Genomic DNA, 23,944 nt, shown 5'->3' on the forward strand with positions numbered 1-23,944 from the left:
AGACAGAGAAACATGTTATGTTCTCGCTAAATCATCTTTTTTTTTGGTCTGACTATTGGTGAATCTGTGATTGATTGATAGGACAGTTTGTAATTGTTGATTAATCAGATATATCATTGTCTCCTAATCAACTCAAATGAAACAGCCTAGTGTCTGAGGGTCTGGTGATCTTATAATCCAGAACAAGGACATCAGTCTTTCGTTTCAAACACCTTGTGTTGGACAGTCCAGTCCAATCAGAGCTGTGGATCAGGACTCCACCAGAGCCAACTAGGTGAACTCACCCACTGCAATCAAAGTATTCGATGACTTCAGAATCCTTCCATGTCATAGATGTGTCAGTGAGCCAGGTCAGCCCAGTTCTCAGGAGGCCACTGGGTCTCCATGGTCTTCTGCTGCCATCATCAGAGAATGACAGACAAGTGTTTGATCCCACTAATGATTCGTGTTCGATCCATGGTCTGGTGGCCACAAACCCCTCTGTTCATCTGCACACTGGATGACTTGGAAGACCACCAGATTAGGCTAAATGCTGTCGATTGAGCTGTAGCAACTATGTACTAAAATATATATATACTGCATATATATATATATTTCTGTTATATCGTAATCAGTGGTGTGTTCCGATGTCTGTCTGCCAGCCACACTAAAAGATGAGTAGTGATAGACTGAATTTTGAACACTGTAAAGTATGTTGGCACGAAGGAAGAAAATTGCCTCATAAACATATCCAAAAACCATAGAAGGTCCCTATCCGCCACCCCCATCCCCCAGAGCTTCCTCTCTTCATCCTCCCTTCTTTTCTTTCCTCTCCTCCCCCTCCCCTCGGCTCTCATCTTCTTCCCTCTCCTAACGGAACCCTAGCGTCCTGTTGACTACATTCTCCCAGTGACGTAGGAGTCCACGTACATCGTCCATGTAGGTGATGCCTTTCAATGAATGAGTCCCCCTCCCCTTCCCATTACTAGCACCACAGGACGTCTATAAGAAGACATCGCCGGGACAGCTCGCCGAATTTCACGAGTAGCCAAGACGCGACGGGCAGCGTATACGCGAGCGAGGATAAAACCGGAGAAAATATGTTTCCTTGCGATGATGCTCTGAGAACTGGCCAGCCAAGGATCAGGTAGATAACGTTGCTAAAGATGTTTACTGTAACAAACTAATGTAAGGCTATATGATAAATGTTAACTGTATTAACTCTCATGGAATCGAATATATCGACAGTGCATTAATCTTATGTAGAGATGGGTACTAATTTTATGCATGTTCTGGCACCGTTGTAATAGTCTGTTAACCACGTGATGATAAACCGTTAATTTTACCAACTGCTTAATCACAGACTTCTATTCTGTCTCGAATAGTACCTTTTTATTTCCTAGTGCGAGCCATGTCATGGTACTACGGTAGAACAGAGGCTCAAAGTTACTGCAGTGTGAGTCACTTTGGCGCACATGGGCAGTGACAGTTGAGAAAAAGAAGTCTTGGGTGTATGCTAACTGCATGTTAACCCCTTCTGCAGAAAACGACATTTATGTCGAGACTCGTCTGCATTGTCTGTGACATATAGTCACACGTTAACAGTTATTATTAGTATTTCCAACATTACCAATCATAACTTTATTGAGATGACTATTGTCATTGTTGTTATCCTATATCTCCAAGTGACATTTATTGAAAATTCGTCAGACCGTGAACATTCTTTTAAGAGAATAATCCTGATGAAAGTCTAATAGGACATGATCCTAACCTGTCCGTTGCTGCCCTTGCCCTACTTGTCTATTCACTGCAAAAACAAGCAGGGGCTCTCCTCATAGTTTGTTGGCTTTTTCTGCTGTCAAAATGACATCGTGACGCGTTCTGAGATTAAGTCAAGTCTGCGTCATCCCTGCGCACATGCACACGACTCCCAATCAGCCACCAGAATGGCTTAAAGAAACAGCACGAGAGGTGCATACGTCCATCAGCTGCATTGCGATCTCGCTCTGCCTGATGTGAGAGCCGTAGATGAGGGGGCTGTGATCACCTGGGGATCTGAATGCCCCGAGGAAAACCCCGCGAAGGCTGCGGCTCTGTATGAATAAGACTGGGATAAACCAACTCTCTTTCTCTGTTACATTTGGCTAACTCCTGCTGTGCATCTGAAATGATACAGCCTTCAGTGAAGAACTACCTCAACCAGGAAAATAAAGCAGATGTGAAAAGGTGTCCCTTTAATCTTAATTTATGAGATATATTTGGCCATTTAGGTGACTATTTAATCACACACATTACACCGTCCAAGGTCCTGAAAGTAACGGTATTTTAGCTGAAGTGTAACCTATAGCCGAAGCCCCCCTCATTATCGATACAACATTGATTAACCCGTAAATTGATTCATAGGTTCTCATTACTCATCAGTTTCTCAACTCACTCTATTCTATAATCAATCTTATAGGCTAGCAGAGGTCAGTCAGTCTCTTTTGTATGGAGCGTATCCTTCGCATGGTCTTCTTGAATTGCCTTACACGAGACACGAGCGATACCCGGAAGAAACATCTCATGGATGACAGTTACACCATTTTTTAGGAGGATCCATAGCTTTTGCACTGTTAGTGTCCACATTCTCAACCACGTGTAATCTATTCAAATATACTGTACAACACTAATGGCAGTATTTATGGTTGCTGAAGCCTGGTTGGAAAGTGCAGTTTGTTGGCTTGTGGACTCAGATCAGCACCTTGGACAGCGGCAAAGAGGAGCCCCATTCCGCTTTGCAGACTGTAATCTGAGCATTTTAGTCGGACATAATATTATGACATAGATAGATCAAAGACATTACATGTAATATTTTATTATCAAGACAAATATCCAGTTATTCCTGTTGTAAGGAAAGGATGAATGACTGCAGTGAAGTCAGACCTTGTTAAAATTACGTCTATAAACTATTAACACAGCTGCGTGTATCACAATAACTTCGACACACAATAGATTCGGCTATAAACCAGCGGCAAGGTCACACTTACGACTAGAATAATTAGTCGGTAAACCTCAGTCTGTTGGCGGGAAGAGACAACATTTAGCTTGTACTACACATCCAGATTTTATATTCAGACTAGGAAGGCCGTTTAGGATGTAAGGCTGTTCTACACCCTGCACTTTCACATCGGACAATTATTACTCAATATACTTTGCATAACCTCACAATGTGACTGGTCCAGATAATCTGAGATAATCTGTATAGAGATCCATCATCAGAATGGGGCCATGTCCCCGTGCTCGCTGACTGGCTGGCCTGTGTCTTTGTACTCCTGGTCTGTTCACAGCTCTCTGACTCTAACAGCCTCAGCGTCTCAAATGTAGCATGTGGAGCAGTGCATCATCATGTTGTAGAACGCCATGACAAAGTAACAGCTTTGTTGTACCTCTCTCTCACATGAATCTATATCGTTTGATGTATTATTAACGTCGCAATCGTTATTCCAGTCTTTCATTTTTCTTCCGTTATCAAGTGTTCTTGAGATGGTGAATAATGTCTGTTTTAATGTTTGCCTCGACCACACCGCGTTCTTGTACAAATCTCCTCATGACAGTCAGTGCATGATTACCTTGGCTCTAGACTGCTTACTGCTAACACTCTTGTACAGTACAGTAACAGTCTACAGTCATGGCTACTGATGCCTGGCATGCCTCGCCCTGCCTCTCCACTCACACCCTGCTGTAGGGGTGCTTCCACTCTGCCCTGTGTGCCGGTGACTCTACCCCATCTTGAGAGAGAAGACAGGAGGCTCCCCCTGTGAACCCGAAGCACCACAGGAAGTGGAATCTATACCAGATTCTCATCCACGCTCTCCTTCAGCCAGTCCTTTACACTTCTGTCTCCATGGTGACCGTGGCATTAGATTGTTACTGTAGCAACAGCACCACTGGTAACAGTCTACAGCCATGGTCGCTAAGGGGCAAACCTACAACAAATGGACAGGTGTGTCGAACACCTCCTCTGGGTCAGCAAATTAGAACATCACACCCTTCAGATGTGCTAAAAGACACGGGTATCTCCAGCTTAGGATCAGACCAGTGACATTACCATGCCTGTTAAAGAGAGATCACATTAGCTTGAATAATGTACATGCGTCATTTCCAAAAACCCTTATATGTATGTGTGAGGAGGCCCAGTGAAACCATTGGCCTGGAGTAGGGAGAGAAGTGGGAGATCCCTGGGGGGTGACATGGAGGGGATGCTGGGGGCTAGTGGGGCTTTATGGCCATACGAGTGCAGGCTTCCAGGCTGACGTGGGTGGGCAGCATCTGAGCCCACCGTCACAGGATCAGGGTGGAGCTACGTAGGATCTATCACACCTCCCCTCCCTCTCCCACCTCCCCCCCTCCCTCTCCCCCCTCCCTCTCTCCCACCTCCCTCCCCTCATCCTCATGCCTCCCTCGCCGTTACCCCCTCTCACCACCCTCCCTCCAGCATTCAACCGAAGATATAGACCAGACCTAAGATCTAGAGGGAATATTCAGCTCATCCAGCTCAGGTCACGTGGATGAATGAGCGCCGACCTCATGATTGATATGTCCTCTTTCTTCAGAAGAGCCTTTTAATCCGAATCTAATCAGCAGCTTCTCATTAGTACTCGTGCCGTTGTATTTGCACACAATGTCTTTAATCTGCTTTCAATAAAGAGGAGAGGAGGAACGAGTGCCTTCACACATCGTCTCTGACTTGTTCTTCATTGATTCAAGCACTCGTGTCCGATGTGGAGTGGTGCTGAGCTTGAAGGAGCCATTACTCACGGTGTGATCCTGCAGGTGTGTTGAGGGGAAGTGCCTGCCATGCAGGGGCTCCTCCTCGGGGCCAGAGCGTCGCAAGGCACCAGACTCCCTGGACCGTAAGAGGCTACATGCTGGCGCTCCGGCCCAGCAGCACATAAACTCTTACTGTTCAGAGAGGACGGTTCAGGCCCGTTAGATGGCGTCTTTGGCTGCAGCAACCCTGTGGGTTAAGAGGGAGACAAGTCGAGACAAGTCTTTTTAAGACGATATTCTGAAATATGCTGAATTTTCACTGCTGAGCCAGTCAACAGGCATTCGCTGAAAATTAAGGTTTCAGTGTGTGTGTGTGTGTGTGTGTGTGGGAGCTGACAATTCCAGTCAAATGTACCACTGCCGACAAAATAAATAATAGGAGTGCAAACTAGCATTCACAGTCACGTTTTGTGTGAGAATGACTCGCTCCTCTGTAATCCACACCGACACCTGCTCTGCCAGGCAGACAGAAAAGAGAGAGACACTGGGAGTGTACTGTATGTGATCAGATTGATAGAGAACCCATTAAGACCGCATAGCCGGAGAGACCTGGAGGAGGAGAATTTGCAGTGGTTAAGGTGGGGTGTCTAAGGTGGGGTGTCGAAGGTGGGGTGTCGAAGGTGGGGTGTCGAAGGTGGGGTGTCTAAGGTGGGGTGTCGAAGGTGGGGTGTCGAAGGTGGGGTGTCGAAGGTGGGGTGTCGAAGGTGGGGTGTCGAAGGTGGGGTGTCGAAGGTGGGGTGTCGAAGGTGGGGTGTCGAAGGTGGGGTGTCTAAGGTGGGGTGTCGAAGGTGGGGTGTCGAAGGTGGGGTGTCGAAGGTGGAGTGTCGAAGGTCGGGTGTCGAAGGTGGGGTGTCGAAGGTGGGGTGTCGAAGGTGGGGTGTCGAAGGTGGGGTGTCGAAGGTGGGGTGTCGAAGGTGGGGTGTCGAAGGTGGGGTTCAGCCGTCCAGGGACTGCGTGGTGGTGTCGTGTGCTGGGTTGGCGTTTGGCGGCATGATCGGGGACAGGCTGACCTCCCACGCAGAATTAGTCATCGCTTTTCACCACTTAATTTTTTTTTTCTTCTTCTCTGCATGTCTTCTATTCAACCTTCCTTCACATTTCAATTCCCACCCACCCACACACACACACACACACACACACCTCAGATTCCTCACGTCTCACTGTATCTTGAATTAAGAAATTGTTAACAGTTGTGGAAAGGTTTTTTTCTGCAACGATGACGATGGAACGTTTACATCTAACTATGGTCATAATCCTAACAGTCACAAGACTCATCTGAAGAGAACGTTGCGTTGAAGAATGCAGAGTCGCAAAGTCCATAAAGAGGAGGCTTCCAGTGTACCCTCTCCTGACACTGAACCCCAGTTCCTCTCTCTTCACTTCTGTCCCTCAGGAATGCTCTCTCTGATTTGTTTGTTTTCCTGTACTTGTGCCCAAAACTTTCTCTGGCCTCCAGCCTCTACCCGCAGGCCTGATGTCAGGGGGCCAGATGTGACTGGATACACCGGGGCTCTGGTGCCAAGCTGGGCTTATCTGGGCCGATATGTGCCAAGCTGGCAGGACTGAAATCCAAGTGAAGCAGCAGAAAAGCTTCATGTATCCAAAACAATTTCAGGTGTTAGGTTGGCAGAGATTACTATTACTGGGGCTAAGAAAGAATGCGAATATGATATCACTGTTTGAACTGTGGCATGAAGAACATGCTAAGTTCAGCCCTCACAGAACGGTTTTCGTTTTTAAAGGCTTTTATTCTGTGGGCCGAAATCTAATTAAAACACAAGTGTGCCGGCTCAGTCCTTCCTCAGGGTACAAATAGCCTAGTCAGGACACTAGAATAAACCAAACCCATTCTATGACAAGCTTTGTAGCAATCCTCCTATTAGACAAATTAACAACAAACCTGACCAAACTTCTACAAACCTGAGTCACTTCATGTGTTTGATGTTAAATAACACACCATCTTCTGTTTGAAATGTCAGGTCACTGAAAATTGCTCTTCATTACATAGTACATACCTTCACTAAATTATCTTCCCAGTGCTTCTAACACCATCCAACACCACAACGACAAAAACTTCCAATGTGTTGTTATTGTAGCACTGAACCAAGTAGCCTCACTCACATCAGACCAGCATCATATACATCCAGCCCCACGCACCACGCTTCCTGGTAGAGAAGAAAAGTTAAGGTATGTATTCCAAGGGGAATAGAAGGATAGAAAGAGAGAAAGGAAGAATAATGGGGGGGGGGGAGAGTGAGAGAGAGAGCGAGAGAATAACAGTCCATGTGCTGACCAGTCTGGTTGTGGGTCTTATATGCTGTCTAGAGCCACTCCTCTCCTTGAGCTGGCCCCGTCACATGTGGATGACTGGAGTCACACACTGTCCCTCCGGAGAAGAAGAAAAAAGAGAGACAAAAACAAGGTTGCACAATCGCTTCCCTACACTTTCTCATATGTTGATGCCGCTCAATGAAGACAGAAAACAGAAGAGAAAAATAAGTTTGTTTGAAATCTTTCACCTATTTCTGAGCGTAGGCAAAAAGTAAACAGAGGAGCGACAGAAAGCAGAGAGCCTTATGCTGTTATCTTGTGTGCTGGTCGCTTAACGTCTGTGACCTTTAGTCGGGGGTAGTACACGGTGGGAGAGTGAGGGAGGGGGTTTAGAGATGGCAGATGAGGTCATCAGCAAAGGAAAGTGAGTGAAAGGGATGGAAGGAGGGAGGGAGGAGGGGCCTCTGTGGCTCTTTCCCTCTTCACAGTAATAAACCAGTTGAACGCATCGAGTGGACCACCCCGTCTGCTTCAATCACTGGCGACGGAGGTTGCCACACATTTACATTTAGTCGCTCTGTAAGTCGAGCGACTTACAGTAAGTACAGGGACATTCCCCCAAGGCAAGTAGGGTGAAGTGCCATGCCCAAGGACACAACGTCATTTTGCACAGCCGGGAATCAAACCAGCAACCTTCTGATTAATAGCCCGATTCCTTAACCGCTCAGCCATCTGACGCCCAACACACACTCCCAAAACAATACCTCTCCAACAATATTGGAGTCAGTCACCCACAGTCTGAGCATGATCTGAGCACTCAGAGGCCTTTTGTCGGTGACGGAAACTGTCGGTGACGAAACTCGCAGAGATACCGGCTGATCCTCTGGAGCGTGGGGTTAAAAACAATCAGCACCAGCTGACCACACACACCCCAGGCACGCTGAGGTCAGCCGGCACAGTAAGCCATCCTGGACACCTGTTGCTTAACTCACAGTCCTGGGTCTCTGCGGGGCAAAGCTCATAAGTAGCTCGAAGCACTCTGAACCCCCATGCAAGCACCTCCTCCATGGCCATCCTTTCGCCCCGAGGACAGGAAACCGGGCGCTGATGGCCGAGAGGGAGCGCTGATGGTAAAAACATGTGGAGCGAGAAAGAGAGAGGGAGGGATGCCAAGGGAGATGGAGGAAAGTAGAGTCACATTCCCCTGCACATCTGGAAGTGGTTATGCACACCAGCCAGGAGAGTACACTGGGTTCCTGGACTCCCCCGTGCACACTCACCCACTGCCATGCAAAACACACGGATAAATCAATCCACCGCGAGCCGCCGCGTTAACAAAAGGTGGTTGACGTGCAACAGCACACAGGCTGGGCTAAGATCGCCATCTAGTGGCCAGTGCCAACAAGTACAAGTCTGAACTGGGAAAGTATTTGACTGTATTTCTCCGCTTCACGACTGCCAGCGTGTGACAATAACACAACTCCTAAAATGTACGAGTCGACTTTCAGTCCTTTGACACCTAGTTGATTTAATAGAGGGATGAGCATCGGGTAAATACACTACAAATGATGCATGACTACCGGGGAGTGAGCAGTGACTACAGGAGGAACCACAGACATATGAGTCTCATCAGAGGTGGTCTGAGAGATGTACTCTGCTCATCAGTTGAGTATCCCGCATCATCAGCATCCAGAAAAACATGGCTGCTCCCAGGTGACTTAAGTACAGTGCTGGCTAAGCCTTTCTAATTGAGCTACTCAGTGCTGTGGTTACTGTGGGAAACATAGTTTCAAACGATGTTTGTCAAACCCGTCCTCAAGTCATAAATAATGCAGATACCCAGGCAAAGCAGGCAGGGACTATTCTGATAGGAGAGCCAGACTCCCTAGAAAGACAGAGTTGTTTAGTTCAGCAGAGCCATCCATAGTTTGGCAAGTTTATTGGGCTTGTTAATCAAATGCACAGCTTCCACCAGTATCCCTGGAGCTGGAGGAGGGAAGATTGTTTATTTGCTGTCGAATGCAATGCCTCCCCTATTCCCACAGTCCAAAACATATCGGTGGAGAAAGAGAGAAACTAGAAAAAGATGGAGAGGAAGGGTGAGAGATGGAGAGAGCGCTTTGGTTCTGAACCCATCCACACCAAACAGTTACAGAATATACGTACTTGTGTACAGTGTGAGAACACGGACATCTGGCGGGACCGGCTGCATCACACTAGCCGCTGTTGCCAAGGAGATGCGGCGTTGCAGGGAGATTGACTAACTGACAGGACGACACACAGGCTCGCCATCATTCCACTCTGTTCTCTGTCAGCACCACATCAAAGTGGCCTTGCCTTCTCACCTGAGGAAGGATACGCTAGAGGAAGCAGTCCCGGCACCATGACACAATTGTCAATCAGCTGCGGCAGCACCAGAGGGGCTCTGGTAGAATGTTGCATTGACAGCCTCCACCATCAATAAAAGATGAGAGAGGAGAGTAGTCGTGACTCGTCTACGAACCCGCAGTCTGCTGTTCCACACAAAACCACTGCATTGAACCCCACGTTGATGAACACAGCACAATAAAACCAGACTGTGGTTGTTTGACATAGGTTTATGTTTATTTGTGCATTATTTTAAATAAATACGTGTTCTTCTGACACAGGCAGAAGATGTCTTCAGATGAGTGACCCGAATTACTGAGATACAAGATGGTTGAGATAACAATGACAAATTTGAAAGCGTTTTGAAAGTATTAGCACTTCCACATTTCCTCTGCTGATTAAAAGCCAAGTTCTGATCCCCGGCTCTGATGTACAACTGATAAAGAAGAACGAATCTCTTTTTGGTGGCACTTAATATCAGCGCGCATTGAAAATAAAATCGTTTTTTTTTGGGTTGTATTTGGTAGGTTGAGAAAACCCCACAAAAGACCAGTGAATAAAAGGCTGTGTTGCAGTGCTTCTCTGTCTCTCCATCTTCTGCCTCCTGTTCAGGGATGAAAGAAGACGCGCATGTTCGCCTGCTGCTTCAGAGACGCCACTCAGGGTCATTCCTCCTCTTCTCTTAGCCTCACAAAGACTCGAGCAAGACTTGAGCCTTTGCGCAAAATATTCCTTTATTTCTCTTCCGCTCTCACTCACTCACACACACCCGGACACACACACACACACACACGCACACACAAGCTGCATCTCTGAATGTTTTTTCAGACGACCCCTTTAACAATTTGTGCGTAGGGACACGTTCCATTTGGTTGCATAAAAAAAAACAACTAAATGGCAGAAGCGTTATCCATCCATCCATCCATCCATCCATCCAAAGGGAACCTGAAAAGCAATCCAGCCCAGCTGTCAGGTGGAGCCGTGTGCCTCTTTATGGCTGCTCCGTTTCCAGCAGTGGTGGGGCGACGGGAGGCAGGGTGGCCTGTCATTCTCCCTGACAGCCACACGGGGCGCACTTCTGCTGCCCGCAGGGCTGAGCGTCCAGGGATGGCGGCAAGCCATGTTTCTGTGGGGAGGCGATGGGGTGAGGGGGGGGGGGGATTAGCTTTAGAAACTCTGACAGTCTACCTGGGATATGTTTAGGACGTGTCAGATGAAGACAAACACCCTGAAGGTAGGTTGGCACAGAGAGAGAACAGCCACACAGAACTAGAAACACACATTGACAGAGCAGTCGTACAGAGCTAGACACCACAGGTACAGTGGAGATTTACACAGACGTACCACTTACTAGGCTATATGATCCAACGATGCACTCAAAGAAGAGATCATGCTCTCATGTACTGTAGCTGAGCCACTGGGTGTCACCATGGTAACACCATTCACACTGACTTGTGGCGAGAACTGTGCGGCACTACGCCTTTTAGGATTCAATCCGTGCCCTCCCTCAGTCCTCTTCCCCCCTCTCTCTCTCTCTCCACTCCCTCCCCCCCCTGTTGTTTCTCCTCTCATTCATCCACTCACCTTGGTCTGTTTACGGACGGGCCGAGCTGGTTGGTGGTCAGGGTGGTTGGGCGCCCATGGCCCCAGGCTTTGATTGGAGTAGAAGTCCATGGGGTACACGTCCTGCCAGTCCACCTGCTGCAGAGCAACAGCGGCCTGAGATGCGGAGAGGGACAGAGAGATGGAGAAAGGGCAGGAATTTAAAGGACAGATGGAGAGAAAACAGACAGCAAAAGAGACCGAGTGTAGAGAGTGTAGTGAGAGAGAGTAGAGAGAGAGAGTAGAGAGAGTGTAGAGAGAGTAGAGAGAGAGTGTGGAGAGAGAGTGTAGAGAGAGAGTGTAGAGAGAGTGTAGAGAGAGAGTAGAGAGAGAGAGTGTAGAGAGAGAGAGAGTGTAGAGAGAGTGTAGAGAGTAGAGAGAGAGTGTAGAGAGAGAGAGTAAAGAGAGAGTGTAGAGAGAGTAGAGAGAGAGTGTAGAGAGAGTGTAGAGTGTAGAGAGAGAGTGTAGAGAGAGAGTGTAGAGAGAGTAGAGAGAGTAGAGAGAGAGAGTAGAGAGAGAGTGTAGAGAGAGTGTAGAGAGAGTGTAGAGAGAGAGTGTAGAGAGAGTGTAGAGAGAGTGTAGAGAGAGTGTAGAGAGAGAGTGTAGAGTGTATAGAGAGTGAGAGTGTAGAGAGAGAGTGTAGAGAGAGTAGAGAGAGTAGAGAGAGAGTGTAGAGAGAGAGTGTAGAGAGAGTGTAGAGAGAGAGTGTAGAGAGAGTGTAGAGAGAATGTAGAGAGAGTGTAGAGAGAGAGTGTAGAGTGTATAGAGAGTGAGAGTGTAGAGAGAGTGTAGAGAGAGTGTAGAGAGATATCTAGCAGTCCAGACCTCCAGACCAGGCACTCAGGCCAGCTTTCCCCTCCACCACAAGCCACTGCCACGAGGACTCAGTATAGAGAGAGAGAAAGCCCACCTTCACCTCCACTTTGTTTGTACGCAGTGAGGCAGATCAATCCTTCCCAATCAATACCACAAAGCGACACCGTGACAATGGCCCCCGGGGCTGGTCCGAGGTGAGGCAGGGGAGGAGGGAGAGGAGGCCTGGAGAGCCTTGAGAGCCTTGAGGCCGGGTGCGGCGGGCTGAGATGGCACGTCGCCCGAGACGTGCAGAGCGCCCAGATGCTGCGGCAGGGAACAGGCAGCACTCACACCGGGAGCTGGGGTCCCTCTGCACATCTGGGAGGGGGAACATCTGGATGTGCGGTACACAGCCCGCGTTCTTTCTGGAATCTAATCTCTACCTTGGAAGGACTTTCCTTTATTGAGGGACTGATTTTTTACTGAGCTTTTCCTCTCTATAGTCCTTTTATCCTTTGTGTCTGTGATCCCCATCTCCTCTTCCTCTCCTCTTCCTCTCCTCTCCCCCCTGCTCCTCTCCCTCTCTCATGTCTCTCTCTCTCTCGTCTCTTTCTGTGGAAGCTAGCAGATCCTGTTAATCCCTGCCCTGACAGCAAAGGCAACTGTGTCTTATTGACTATAAATATAACATGAGACACTGAAAATAACCACTGCCCCCCTCCCTTCTTCCTCTCCCCCTCTCTCTCTCCCTCGTCTTCCTTCTAATGCCACAGAGAGTAGTGCGTGTGTGTGTGTGTGTGTGTGTGTGTGGGGGGGGGGGGTGTTACAGATACAGAACATTAGTAGGGACGAGAGGAGGTGAATTAAGACTTATCACAACACCACAAGGGGCGCAGACTACGACGCAAATCGTGTTATGTATCGCTGTCATCGCGCCAGGCCTGTCAGGCCAAAGGTATGTTTTGACCCGAGGGCTTGCAGCAACCACCACCACAACCAAAATAAGTGCTCATCGTCATGGTAACTCCAGGACGTGAAGTTACCTGACCCATTATTCAGCCATTATGGTTCCAGAGCATCAGCCCTGACAGTCTGAGGACCAGGCGCTGACCTTGGAGGTCTGTGCGACGGCTGTGTTAGCACTGAAAACCCTCCTCCATACATGAGCAAGACTCTCCGCAGAAAGACACCCACTTATCCAAGGCAGTTATTCCCCTGAAAATTATGTTTTTCCTTTAAGGACAAAATGATAGATGGTTGTAATAGTTAACGGCAAATACAGTCTTGGTCACAACTATATTGCTTTTCTGCCAAACGAATCACAGAAAAAGCCTGTTTTCTAGAGTCATACAGACATAGCCGTAGGTAAACAAATGCGTCCCTTGAAATGAATCTAAATGTGCCATCCAATCTCCCTCTCTCTTGTTGGAAAAAAAGAAAGCAAACAGCTTTGAGTTGTAGTGTCGCCATGTTCTCAGTAGGGGGAGCTGGCCTCCTGTGCCCCTGCTGCAATTCTGATGCTGTGTGTGAGTGTATGTGTGAGGGAGAGACACAGAGAGTGTGTGTGTGAGCGAGAGACAAAGGATAAAAAGTATGTACGTGTGTGAAAGAAAGCGAGAGATTGAGAAAAGGTGTGTGTGTATGTATGTATGTGAGAGAGATTGAAGGAGAGAGGGCGAGAAAGGGAGTGTGTGTGTGTGTGTGTATACAGGCTAAGACAGCAACACCAGCAGCAGCAGCAGACAGACAGAGGCTCTCTCTCTGCAGAAGCCTCCCAGCCGGATGATAGCCCGTCCTCCTGTATGCCAGCCTCCAGAACAAACAGGCCCAATGAGCTGCTGCCTCTGCTGTCAACAACAACGAGCACCCCTCCCCTGCCCTTCCCCGCCCCACACTTTCACCAAGGAGCCCCCCCGCCCGGCTCCAAGAGGGGTGTGTGGGAAGATGAACTGCTCTGTATGGTGGAGAGTGGGGCTGGGCGGGGAACTGTCTCTGTGTGTGGTGTGTGTGTGTTTATGTCTACCTGTCTTGCTTTGATGGCATATGGCAGAACACAAAAGCAGATTTGTTCGCTGGAGAGGCTGATGTTTAGGCGTTGTGTGTGCGTGTGTGTGTTTACCTCATAGGGAGACAGTAGGGGTTTGGTGAAGGCAGATCCCCAATCGATGGAGAGGCGCGGGCACGCAATCTGAACCCACCTGCAGGGAAGGAGAGAGAGAGACAGAGAGAGAGAGAGCGAGCGAGAGAGCGAGCGAGCGAGATAGAAAGTATTAAATAGGCAGAGCACATGTCTGATTGCGGGTAGCGTGTGAATACAGCATGTTCTGTGCAGTGTGTAAATACAGCATGTTCTGTGCAGTGTGTGAAGACAACATGTTCTGTGCAGTGTGTGAAGACAGCATGTTCTGTGCAGTGTGTGAAGACAGCATGTTCCGTGCAGTGTGTGCAGAGCTTGGCTTCCACCTGCTCTGCCGCATCTGTTGAAGAGATCTGCTCGGATCTGACCAGACGCAGACACAAACACACCGACCGCATGCAGGAGGAGGAGAGCGGAGAGGAAAAGGAGAAGAGAGATAAGGAAGAAGGGCGCAGAGAGGGAAAAAAATGAGAGGAGAGAGAAGGAAAAGAAAGGCGGAAAAAAAAATGGAGAAAACAGAGAGGTGAGGTGCACTAGCCAAGTCTCCACGGGGCTAGCCTACATAGAAGATAGACAGGAGGGTGTGTGTGTGTGTGTGTGGGGGGGGGGGGGGGGGGGGTGGGTGCTGGGGCTGTGTGAGAGAGAGTGGGGGGGAGAGAGATAAGAGAGGAAGATGGACAGAAACAGTAAGTTACGAAAAAGACGACGGAATAAGCTGCGAGGAACCATTTTTTGGGGGCGAGCAAAAAAGAAGAGAGGAGGGCGAGAGTGGAGGACGGACGGAGGAGGACATGGTTGAAGGGGTCAATGTTGGCTAATCAATGTTATCGATGCTAGCTCTGTCTCTGTAAAACTCCCTGTTCTGTATGATAAACAGCCACCAGTCATATTGACATTTACGAATTCAGCCGGTATCAATCTATTCACATGAATAAAGTTGCTCATGCCAGCCCATCATGTATGTAGGTTAATACAAATATATACATGAATTCGGTTTTTGTGCACAGGTGCAATGCTGGAGACGAAAATGTGGTAAACTGCTCAAAAATGCCGGAGCAAGATACACAAACACTTCCAGTAGTTTAGAAAACAACATCTTCATAATTCACCTAAACCAACCTTTTCCCTCCTTCTTACTCACTTCCTGTCTAATCAAAAGACACAATCTTACATCACAGCTGCCTGAACTGCAGAATTGATTGGTGCTTCACCTCAACCACCCAAAACCTTCCTCTCCACTCTTCCACAACTCCCCCCCCCCCTCAATACAGACGTATTGACACCCTTCTCAGGCCTTTTTCACATTAAAAAATGATGATTAAAATACCTCCCTTTAAAGAAGTGGATGAATTACAATTCATCATTATAATGTAATCCCAAACAGAGTCCGATCCTTTACCAGGGAGGTCTCGGGAGAGAGGGGAGAGGGAGGTAGGGAGAGGAAGGGAGGGAGGGAGGGACGGAGAGAAGGGAGGGAGGCAGAATAGCATGGGTGGGATAGGATTGAGGGAGCGTAGCTGCGCTATAGTTACTATCTGACCTTTCTCCCCCCCCTGTGGATGTTCCCATCTGAGCCTTTTAGCCTGGCAAACACAGCCGTGAAAGACCCTGCCCAACACGGCAAAGCTTAGCTACCTCATTACAGGAGCGACCATGTCCATTTGTGTGTGTCCAGGGTGTTTGTTTGTCCGTGTGTGTGTGTGTGTGTGGGGGGGGGGGGCGTCCGCGTGTCTTGAATGCAGTAAAGCTACTGATGGGACCCAGACAGAAAACCCAGAACCTGCCACAACAAGGGGAGAGGAGATGGGTACGGGTTAGGGAGGGGCACTGAGAGAGAGGGAGGGAGAGAGAGAGGTCATGAAGTGCAGATTAATGTCTGGCACTGGGGTTGGGTGGTACTTGCTTTGTACTTGTCACAGAGAGGGAGAGAGAATGCAAACTATATACCATACAGACACATTATATATAGTATAGTATGGTATGGTATAGTATAGTATATATATATGAGAGAGAGGGGGGGGGAGGTCTCACAGAGGAGGGCTCCATTCAGGAGAGTTGAAGGAAGCCATCAGTGAGTGAATGGAGCTCTGATGACATCTCTCTGTCCTACTGTTATGGGAACCTGCAGGGCGCTGGCCAAGCGCGCACACACACACACACAATAAAGCCCTAACTGGATAAGAGGGGGGATCCCTCACTGTGATAGGAAGGAAGTGGAGTCGAGAAGAGAGAGGGGGAGCGGAGGGGATGAGAGGGGAAGGACTGGTAGGAGAGGAGAAAATATAAAAAATAGAGAGAAGAGCCCCTAAGGGTGGTTAACTGATCCCAGGTTGAGCAGAGTTGAGCTCAGTCCCCCTCCTTCCTTCCTTCCTTCCTTCCTTCCCTCCTCTCCTCTCCTCTCCTCTCCTCCCCCCCCCCCCCCCACCCCACCCCCTCCCTCTTCAAGGCAGGAGCCCTGTTAGCCTGTGTGGTCCATTAGCTGGAGGAGGACGGGGGGGGGGCGGGGTGACCTGCACACCTTCTTTCACAGCTGGGGTTCCACCTCCAACCACGACCCACGGAGGGCTAAAACAATTAACCTTTCGGCGCGGCAGGAGAATCTCACTGGTGTGTTATGTAGGAAACGGGGTAGAAAACTCCCTCGGAAACCCAGAATGCATTGCGGGGTATTGCGATCCAGTTGAGATAAGTGTGTGTGCAGACACTGTATCTGCACAATGGTTAAAAACCAGCCTGGGGACAGTGTAATTACACACTTTAAAGTGGCCGCTAATGGTTTCGGTGTGTGTGTGTGAGCGTGTTTATCTCACTGATGAGGAGAAAAGCCCTGTGGGGGGGGTTCTATGTCACATTGTGTGGGCTAGAGTTCCCCACTATCACCCCTCCCTCTCTCTGCCCCCCCCTTCTTTCCTTTCTCTCTATACACCTTTCTCTTGCGTTCCTTTCTCCCCCCCCCCTCACTCTCAGTCTCTCTCTGCAAAGCTAAACTGAGCTGCTTCAGTGAGTGTATTCCATGCCCACAGGTAAACAGTGGCCCTATAAGAGGGGTCAGAAAGCACGCTAAATTTCCTCACCAACCCATACTACTGGAAACGTCTGCCGCTTAGGTGACCTTTCCTTCGTGAATTTTATTTCTGTTGGCTGTAGGGTGTTTGTGTTCTCTCTTCGGCATGCGAAGCGACGGCCGTGGAGGGAAACTCACTTTTAATAAAGTGTGAAAAGTTGAAGGAAAAAGCATTTGTGTTTTTGTGTATTGGAAAAATTAAAAAATAAAACAAAAATCAAATTAAAAAACAAACAAACATGGAAGTTAGAACAATGAGACTTAATTCTCCGTGCTGCCGCTCTGACTCAGAGGACCCCTGCGCATTTGTGATTGGGCCATTTCTGGACGGCTATCACGTCTGATTATTCACCTCAGACTCAGGCTCGTTAGGGAGGACCCCACTGAGAAGCCAATCTGAGTCAACTCTAATGCTGTCACCTGGAGCCAGGCCGCCTTAATAAATCTCTTTCCAGTCAACTCAAGGACGCCTTAGGACAGACAAGGAGAAAAACAACGCAATTAAGTCAAATAGGGACTGACATGCAAAGTACCTTCCCTCCATTTAGTGGATAGACTTGTATGGGTCGGGGGTGGGCAAAGAGATAGATGATTGATCGACGACTAAATGGCTGCAGAGTTGAGAAGCCTGCTGGTCTGAACTCCTAGCTACTACCAGTATGGCGCCCACCACCACACCTGACCCTGTTGGGACATTTACATTTAGCAGACGCTCTTATCCAGAGCGACTTACATTAAGTACAGGGACATTCTCCCCAAGGCAAGTAGGGTGAAGTGCCTTGCCCAAGGACACAACGTCATTTTGCACGGTCGGGAATCGAACCAACAACCTTCTGATTAATAGCCCGACTCCTTAACCGCTCAGCTATCTGACTCACATTTCTAGAACATGACTGGAGCAGTTCCTCTCCCAGGGTCCCCTGCAGCCCCAGAGCTGCCCAGACAGACGCCTGACTCAAGCTCATGGAGAACGGTATGCCCGAGACACCGGTTCTGTGTTTGCTGTCGATCAGTATGCCCAAACATGGCGAGGAGAGGAACACAGCCAAAAGAGCAGGAGAAGCCAAACGTGTTTTCTCAACACGTTGCTGCCTCTGTGTCGAACCGAGAAGCCCTCCACTGCCCCCTCTCCCCCTGCCTCCCCCTGCCTCCACTGCCCCCTCCCCTCCACTGCCCCCTCTCCCCCTGCCTCCACTGCCCCCTCTCCCCCTCCCCCCTCTCCCCCTGCCTCCACTGCCCCCTCTCCCCCTCCCCTCCACTGCCCCCTCTCCCCCTGCCTCCACTGCCCCCTCTCCCCCCTGCCTCCACTGCCCCCTCTCCCCCTGCCTCCACTGCCCCCTCTGCCCCTGCTTCCACCTATCATGTTCGCTCTCCGCCTCCCTCCATCTCTCTCAGACCTTCTGTCTCCTCTCTCCCACTCCTCCCTCACACTCAGCGCTACTCATTACTCCACAGCGAGAAGCCAATCTGCGGGAGTGTGAGCACAGAGAGGGTGTGTGAGCAAGGGCCCGTGAGTGCATGCGTGTGTGTGTGTGTGGGTGAATGCATCCTACTGTATGTGTTTCAAGAGACTCGCTGTATATCCGTGTCTTTATAACTTATGCTTCTGCAACCAGCCAGTCTCTTTATCTGATAACTACTAAGTGACTGGGGGGGGGGGGGGGGGGGGGGGGGGGGGGGGGGGGGGGGGGAGGGGGAAAGCATCTGACATTTACAGTAACTTTTTGAAAGTTTAACGTTTTTTGACAGCCTTAATGATCTAATCTGTGTGGATGACAGTGCCGGATGATAAAGCTCTCCTCAGACTGCGCTGTACGGTGTGTCTGCGATGGGAGACATGTTAGTGTGTGTGTTGAGTGTGTGTTTAAAGTGTGCATACAAGTGTGTGTGTGTGTGTCTTAGACTCACGCATCCACGTCTGCCATCAGATCCAGCTTGCTGGGGAAGATCTCAGACAGCAGCACTTTGACGTGGGACTTGCCAAGAGCCTGAAGCTTGGACTCCAGGTGCTGAGTGGAGGCAGAGGAACAGAGGAGGAGGGTGTGAGGAGAGCAGGAGGAGCAGGAGGAGCGGTCAGCGTTCAACATGTGCCGAGCCAGAACCTCGCAAATATATTTTCAATCTTTCAAAACGTTTTGTAGAAAATATTTGGAAAAACCTTCTTTCAAAACCCTTTTTCCAAAACACACATACATATATATATATATATATATATATATATATATATATAAATAAATTAAAATCTGAAACTGTTATTTTTTTTTTTTTTTTACCTTTTGAAACTTTACAAAAATAAATGTTTTCAACCTTTCTGAAAATACTTTGTTCAACCTTTCAAAACTTTTTTTCCCAAAACTCTTTTCACACCTTAAGAAAATTTTTTCACACAGTGAAAGGAGAGCAGAGAAGCCTAAAACAAAGTAGAGCAGAGCAGAGCACAGTAGAGTACAGTAGAGTTTAGTAGTCCTTATCAAGTACTCATCAATGATGCAAACCTATTTTTGAAAACAAATCACAAACTTTTTTCAAACCTTTAGACCACCAAGAATTATGTTAGCCCCACCATGAAACAAGCAAGACAATGGTGTATTCTATTGTGTAATTCAAATTGAAATTCAGACATTCATTGGAGCCTCACGACTGTATGGAATACTTAAATAGTGTTGTAAATAACCTAGTGTATTGTGTATGTGACTAAATCTACACAGAGATAAATTCACCGGATGAACTCAGGAGTCAGGCGGTTCAACGACTCCTTTCCCCCTCCCTCCACCCCCCTCCCTCCACCCCCCCCCCTCCACCCCCCCCCCCCCCCCCCCCTTTGAAGTTGTCCAGCCTGGTGGACCTAAGGTTACCATGGAGATCAGAGGAAGCTGTGGAGAGGGTGGGGGTTGGAAGGGTGGAGGCGTGGCAGTCAGTAAGCTGCACTTCAAACAAGGGCTCAGAGGAGCCAACCGAGAAGAAGGAACACGGAGGGCGCAGAGGGGGGAGCCCAGGAGCTCCGAGGCCCTGCGGACACAGACCTCGGACGGGCTCCTGATCACACGCGATACCGTCCTTCCTCTCAGGGGTGATCTTCAACCACAACACCACTTCTCTACACTGCTGGCCCACCACAGCAGAGCTGGAGGGCAGACGTGTTTACATCCACGCTCTCCCCCTCCTCCTTAGCTGCCCCTGCTAGGGCCAGCAAAGAAGCTCCTCATCCTCTCCTCCTCATCCACTCTTCTCCACCCCCCTACTCCTCATCCTCTCCCCCTCATCTACACTCCTCTGTCACCCTCTTCCTCTCCTTCCCATCCCCTCACCCCTTCTTCCCCACCCCCTGTTCCTCCTTCTCATCCCCTCTACTAAGCCCAGAGACAGGCTCCGCAGGTTCGGAGATGAGGCACGTCAGCAGTGAAGCTGGGTGTTGAAACATGGAGCTCTCTCTCTCAGTCTCTCTCTGACAGGAATGGAAAGTGATGCCAAATTTGGCATCCCGGCCATCACTCTCTCCCCCTCTCTCTCCCTCTCTCCCCCTCTCTCTCTCTACCCCTACTTTCCATCCCCCCCTCCTTCCCCTATTCCAATTAAAGGCAGAGGGTGAGGATAGGATGGGGAAGAGTCTCCCCGGCAAAGCCACGCAGCGCAGGAAAGAAAACAAAAAGCAGGCAGATCAAACACAGAGAACAAAGGGAAGAGAACTGACGGAGGAGGGGTGGAGGGGAGGTGGTGGTGGAGGGGAGGTGGTGGTGGTATCACAGCTGCAGCTGAGAGACTTGAGTGGGGTGGGATCCTTGACCTGTTTGTTAAGGACCCACCTCTCCACCAGCACAAAAGGAGGAAAACTATTCAAACTAGATCATGTACATCCCCACGCATCCGTACACGCATCCGTACACGCATGCACACACACACACACACACACACACACACACACACACACACACACACACACACACACACACACACACACACACACACACACACACACACACACACACACACACACACACACACACACACACACACACACACACACACACACACACACACACACACACACACACACACACACACACACACACACACACACACACACACACACACACACACACACACACACACACACACACACACACACACACACACACACACACACACACACACACACACACACACACACACACACACACACACACACACACACACACACACACACACACACACACACACACACACACACACACACACACACACACACACACACACACACACACACACACACACACACACACACACACACACACACACACACACACACACACACACACACACACACACACACACACACACACACACACACACACACACACACACACACACACACACACACACACACACACACACACACACACACACACACACACACACACACACACACACACACACACACACACACACACACACACACACACACACACACACACACACACACACACACACACACACACACACACACACACACACACACACACACACACACACACACACACACACACACACACACACACACACAAACACGCTCACCTGCCCTACAAGAGCAGATGCCAACCCACAAACGCAACAGTCAACAAGTTAAACCCCAGATTTAATTGAAGATGTCTCCAGCTCCAGGTGTAAACCCAGAGCCCAGCTCCAGGTGTAAACCCAGAGTCCAGCTCCAGGTGTAAACCCAGAGTCCAGCTCCAGGTGTAAACCCAGAGCCCAGCTCCAGGTGTAAACCCAGAGCCCCGCCCTGGTGGGACGTGTGGAGCTGAGGCTCCAGACTGGGTCTTACCTCCATGACTTTGGGGCTGCCCTGCCGGCCCAGGGTGCCCAGGATCAGGCCCCATGTCTGGGCAGAGCGAGCCTTGTCGATGGCCTGCATCCGGAGGTTCCGCATGGCCTCGTGGTCATAGTACTCCCTGGTGAACACTTTACTGTATGGGTCATACCTGAACACACACACACACACACAGGACCAGAGTAAACGCACAGTTCAAATTCCACCACCACAAATGGCAAAGAATTGCCACACAAACAAGTGCGCATGTGCGCATGTGCACCTACCCCCCCCCCCCACACACACACACACACACACATAATTACACACATTAGTCTGAATTGTTCATTACAAAGCAGCCATCTGTCTTGAGGAGTGAAACTAAGAAAGAGATGAGAAAACCCAATCAGGGCTCCGTCAAGTATCGGGGCGGTTATCTTGGCGAAAACAGAGGCGCTTCACGCAATCTAATCTGCTCGCCCTGGCAGCAGCTCACTGGAGATTACAATCTTGTTTGTGCGAACGACCCGAGCGTGCGCCGAGCCTCGCCAAGCCAATGAACACAATGCAGCTCCACTTAGTCCTCCATCATCAGGACCTCCAGCACGTTTCATATTCCACCACTCTCATCATCCTGTCACTGGAATCATCCTGTAGAACCCGCGGTGTGACGGGGTTCAGGTGCATACTGGAGCTGACGGAGCGCAGCAGCCACAGAGGGGGTCGTCATCGTGGCTTGCGTACCTGTAGGCAGGTATGTCTGGGTTGGCGATCATGATGGACTCCAGGTGAAAGCGTCCGTCTCCCAGGTATCTGGAAGTACAAAACGGCAACAGCCGGTCAGGGGAGGGCCCTGAAAACAAAGCGGAGCACAAACCACCCTCAGTCAACCTACCTCTACCGCACTGATCGATATCCTCCTACGCCCCCCCCCCCCCCCCCCACCCCCCCCACGCCTCTGTAGGAAGAGCAGCACCATGGCAGAAAGCCCTGGGGGGAGGGGCCGGCTGTCCTGAATCGCAACCCCGCTGACCCCCGCTTTTTACGCAGGCGGATAGTTGGCTCACATAGTGGGGGGAGGGGCGGGGAGTGGGTGCGAGAACCCTGCCTGTCACTAGCCCTTGTGGTAGTCATCTGGCCCCTAGGGTCGAAGGAGAAGGTGTTGATGAGGGGCCATGGTTCTCTCACTCGAAGGTGTCAGGGGCGGTGCGGGGGGTGCATTGCTGTGAGGAGTCTTGTACAGGGAGAGACCAGGTAATTACACAGGACATCACAGTGAGTGAAGGCGAGGGGAGGGGGGGGGTCTACATGACACCCAAAGGGCCAGAAATAATCCCACACTGTGTGATTGTGATGTTTGTGAGTGACAAAGTCATAATGAGCGAAAGAGCACACAGGAGCCGAGCGATGCCCTCTGCAGCGAAGTGATCCCTCTGCCTCGCAGTGACGTGGGAGAGAGGGGGGGGATCCATTATCTCAGAGATGTGAGACAAAGGACCAACATTGTATTGTCCTCCGTGGTGAGAAGCTCCGGGCGCGGCGGGGGGGCGGCGAGAGAGAGGATGAGAGCGGCTGCTGTATGACGCAACGCACGCCACACCTGCCAGGCTCCAGCCCATATCAGGGGGGGGGGGGGCTCTGACAGAAAGGGGCTGGGGGGGGCGGGGGGCCGGGCCGGAGGCAGAGGGGGGTACAGGGCTGGTCGGATCTTCGTGGCCGTGATGAGATGGATAGTCTCTGGTTTTATGAAGCATCAGGAGGTTGTAATTGAGCTCCCGAGCTAATAGGCTGTTGGCAGTCGCTCTTTGGCTGCCTGGTGTCCCAAATACCCCTCTCCAGGCCTTTACATGGTAACAAATGGAATTGCAATTGAAACCCACTGGGTGGATGGAGTGGTAAGTGCTCCCCAAGCTCTCTTTTACTGCTTTTAACAGACTCAGGAGATACTCAGGGCAGAGATCTGAGTAAAATAAATAAATGGGCCAATTATTTCCACTTATCAGTAAATAAGGTAGTCTACATCTGTGTGTGTGTGTATGTGTGTGTGTGTGTGTGTGTGCGCGCACGGTGCAGAGTGTGAGTGGCTGTGTAGCCCCAGTCAAAAGATAGTATG

The 23,944-nt window shown here is 49.8% G+C and overlaps 1 protein-coding gene across 1 annotated transcript in view; it reads right to left on the reverse strand.

Annotated features, from left to right (window-relative positions):
* Nucleotides 1-10,140: 10,140 nt before the first annotated feature.
* The window catches only part of dph1 (diphthamide biosynthesis 1), a 38,239-nt gene continuing 24,435 nt past the window's right edge, over nt 10,141-23,944 (reverse strand). The window contains exons 7-12 of the mRNA XM_067246240.1: nt 22,576-22,644; nt 21,847-22,003; nt 18,933-19,033; nt 13,943-14,021; nt 11,011-11,145; nt 10,141-10,552 (exon numbers count right to left, since the gene is read on the reverse strand). Of these exons, the coding sequence (XP_067102341.1) occupies nt 10,472-10,552; nt 11,011-11,145; nt 13,943-14,021; nt 18,933-19,033; nt 21,847-22,003; nt 22,576-22,644 (622 nt within the window). The 3' untranslated portion in view covers nt 10,141-10,471. The remainder of the gene's footprint in view (nt 10,553-11,010; nt 11,146-13,942; nt 14,022-18,932; nt 19,034-21,846; nt 22,004-22,575; nt 22,645-23,944) is intronic.

The sequence above is a fragment of the Osmerus mordax genome, chromosome 11 (assembly GCF_038355195.1).
Source record: "Osmerus mordax isolate fOsmMor3 chromosome 11, fOsmMor3.pri, whole genome shotgun sequence".
NCBI classification, from domain to species: Eukaryota; Metazoa; Chordata; class Actinopteri; order Osmeriformes; family Osmeridae; genus Osmerus; species Osmerus mordax.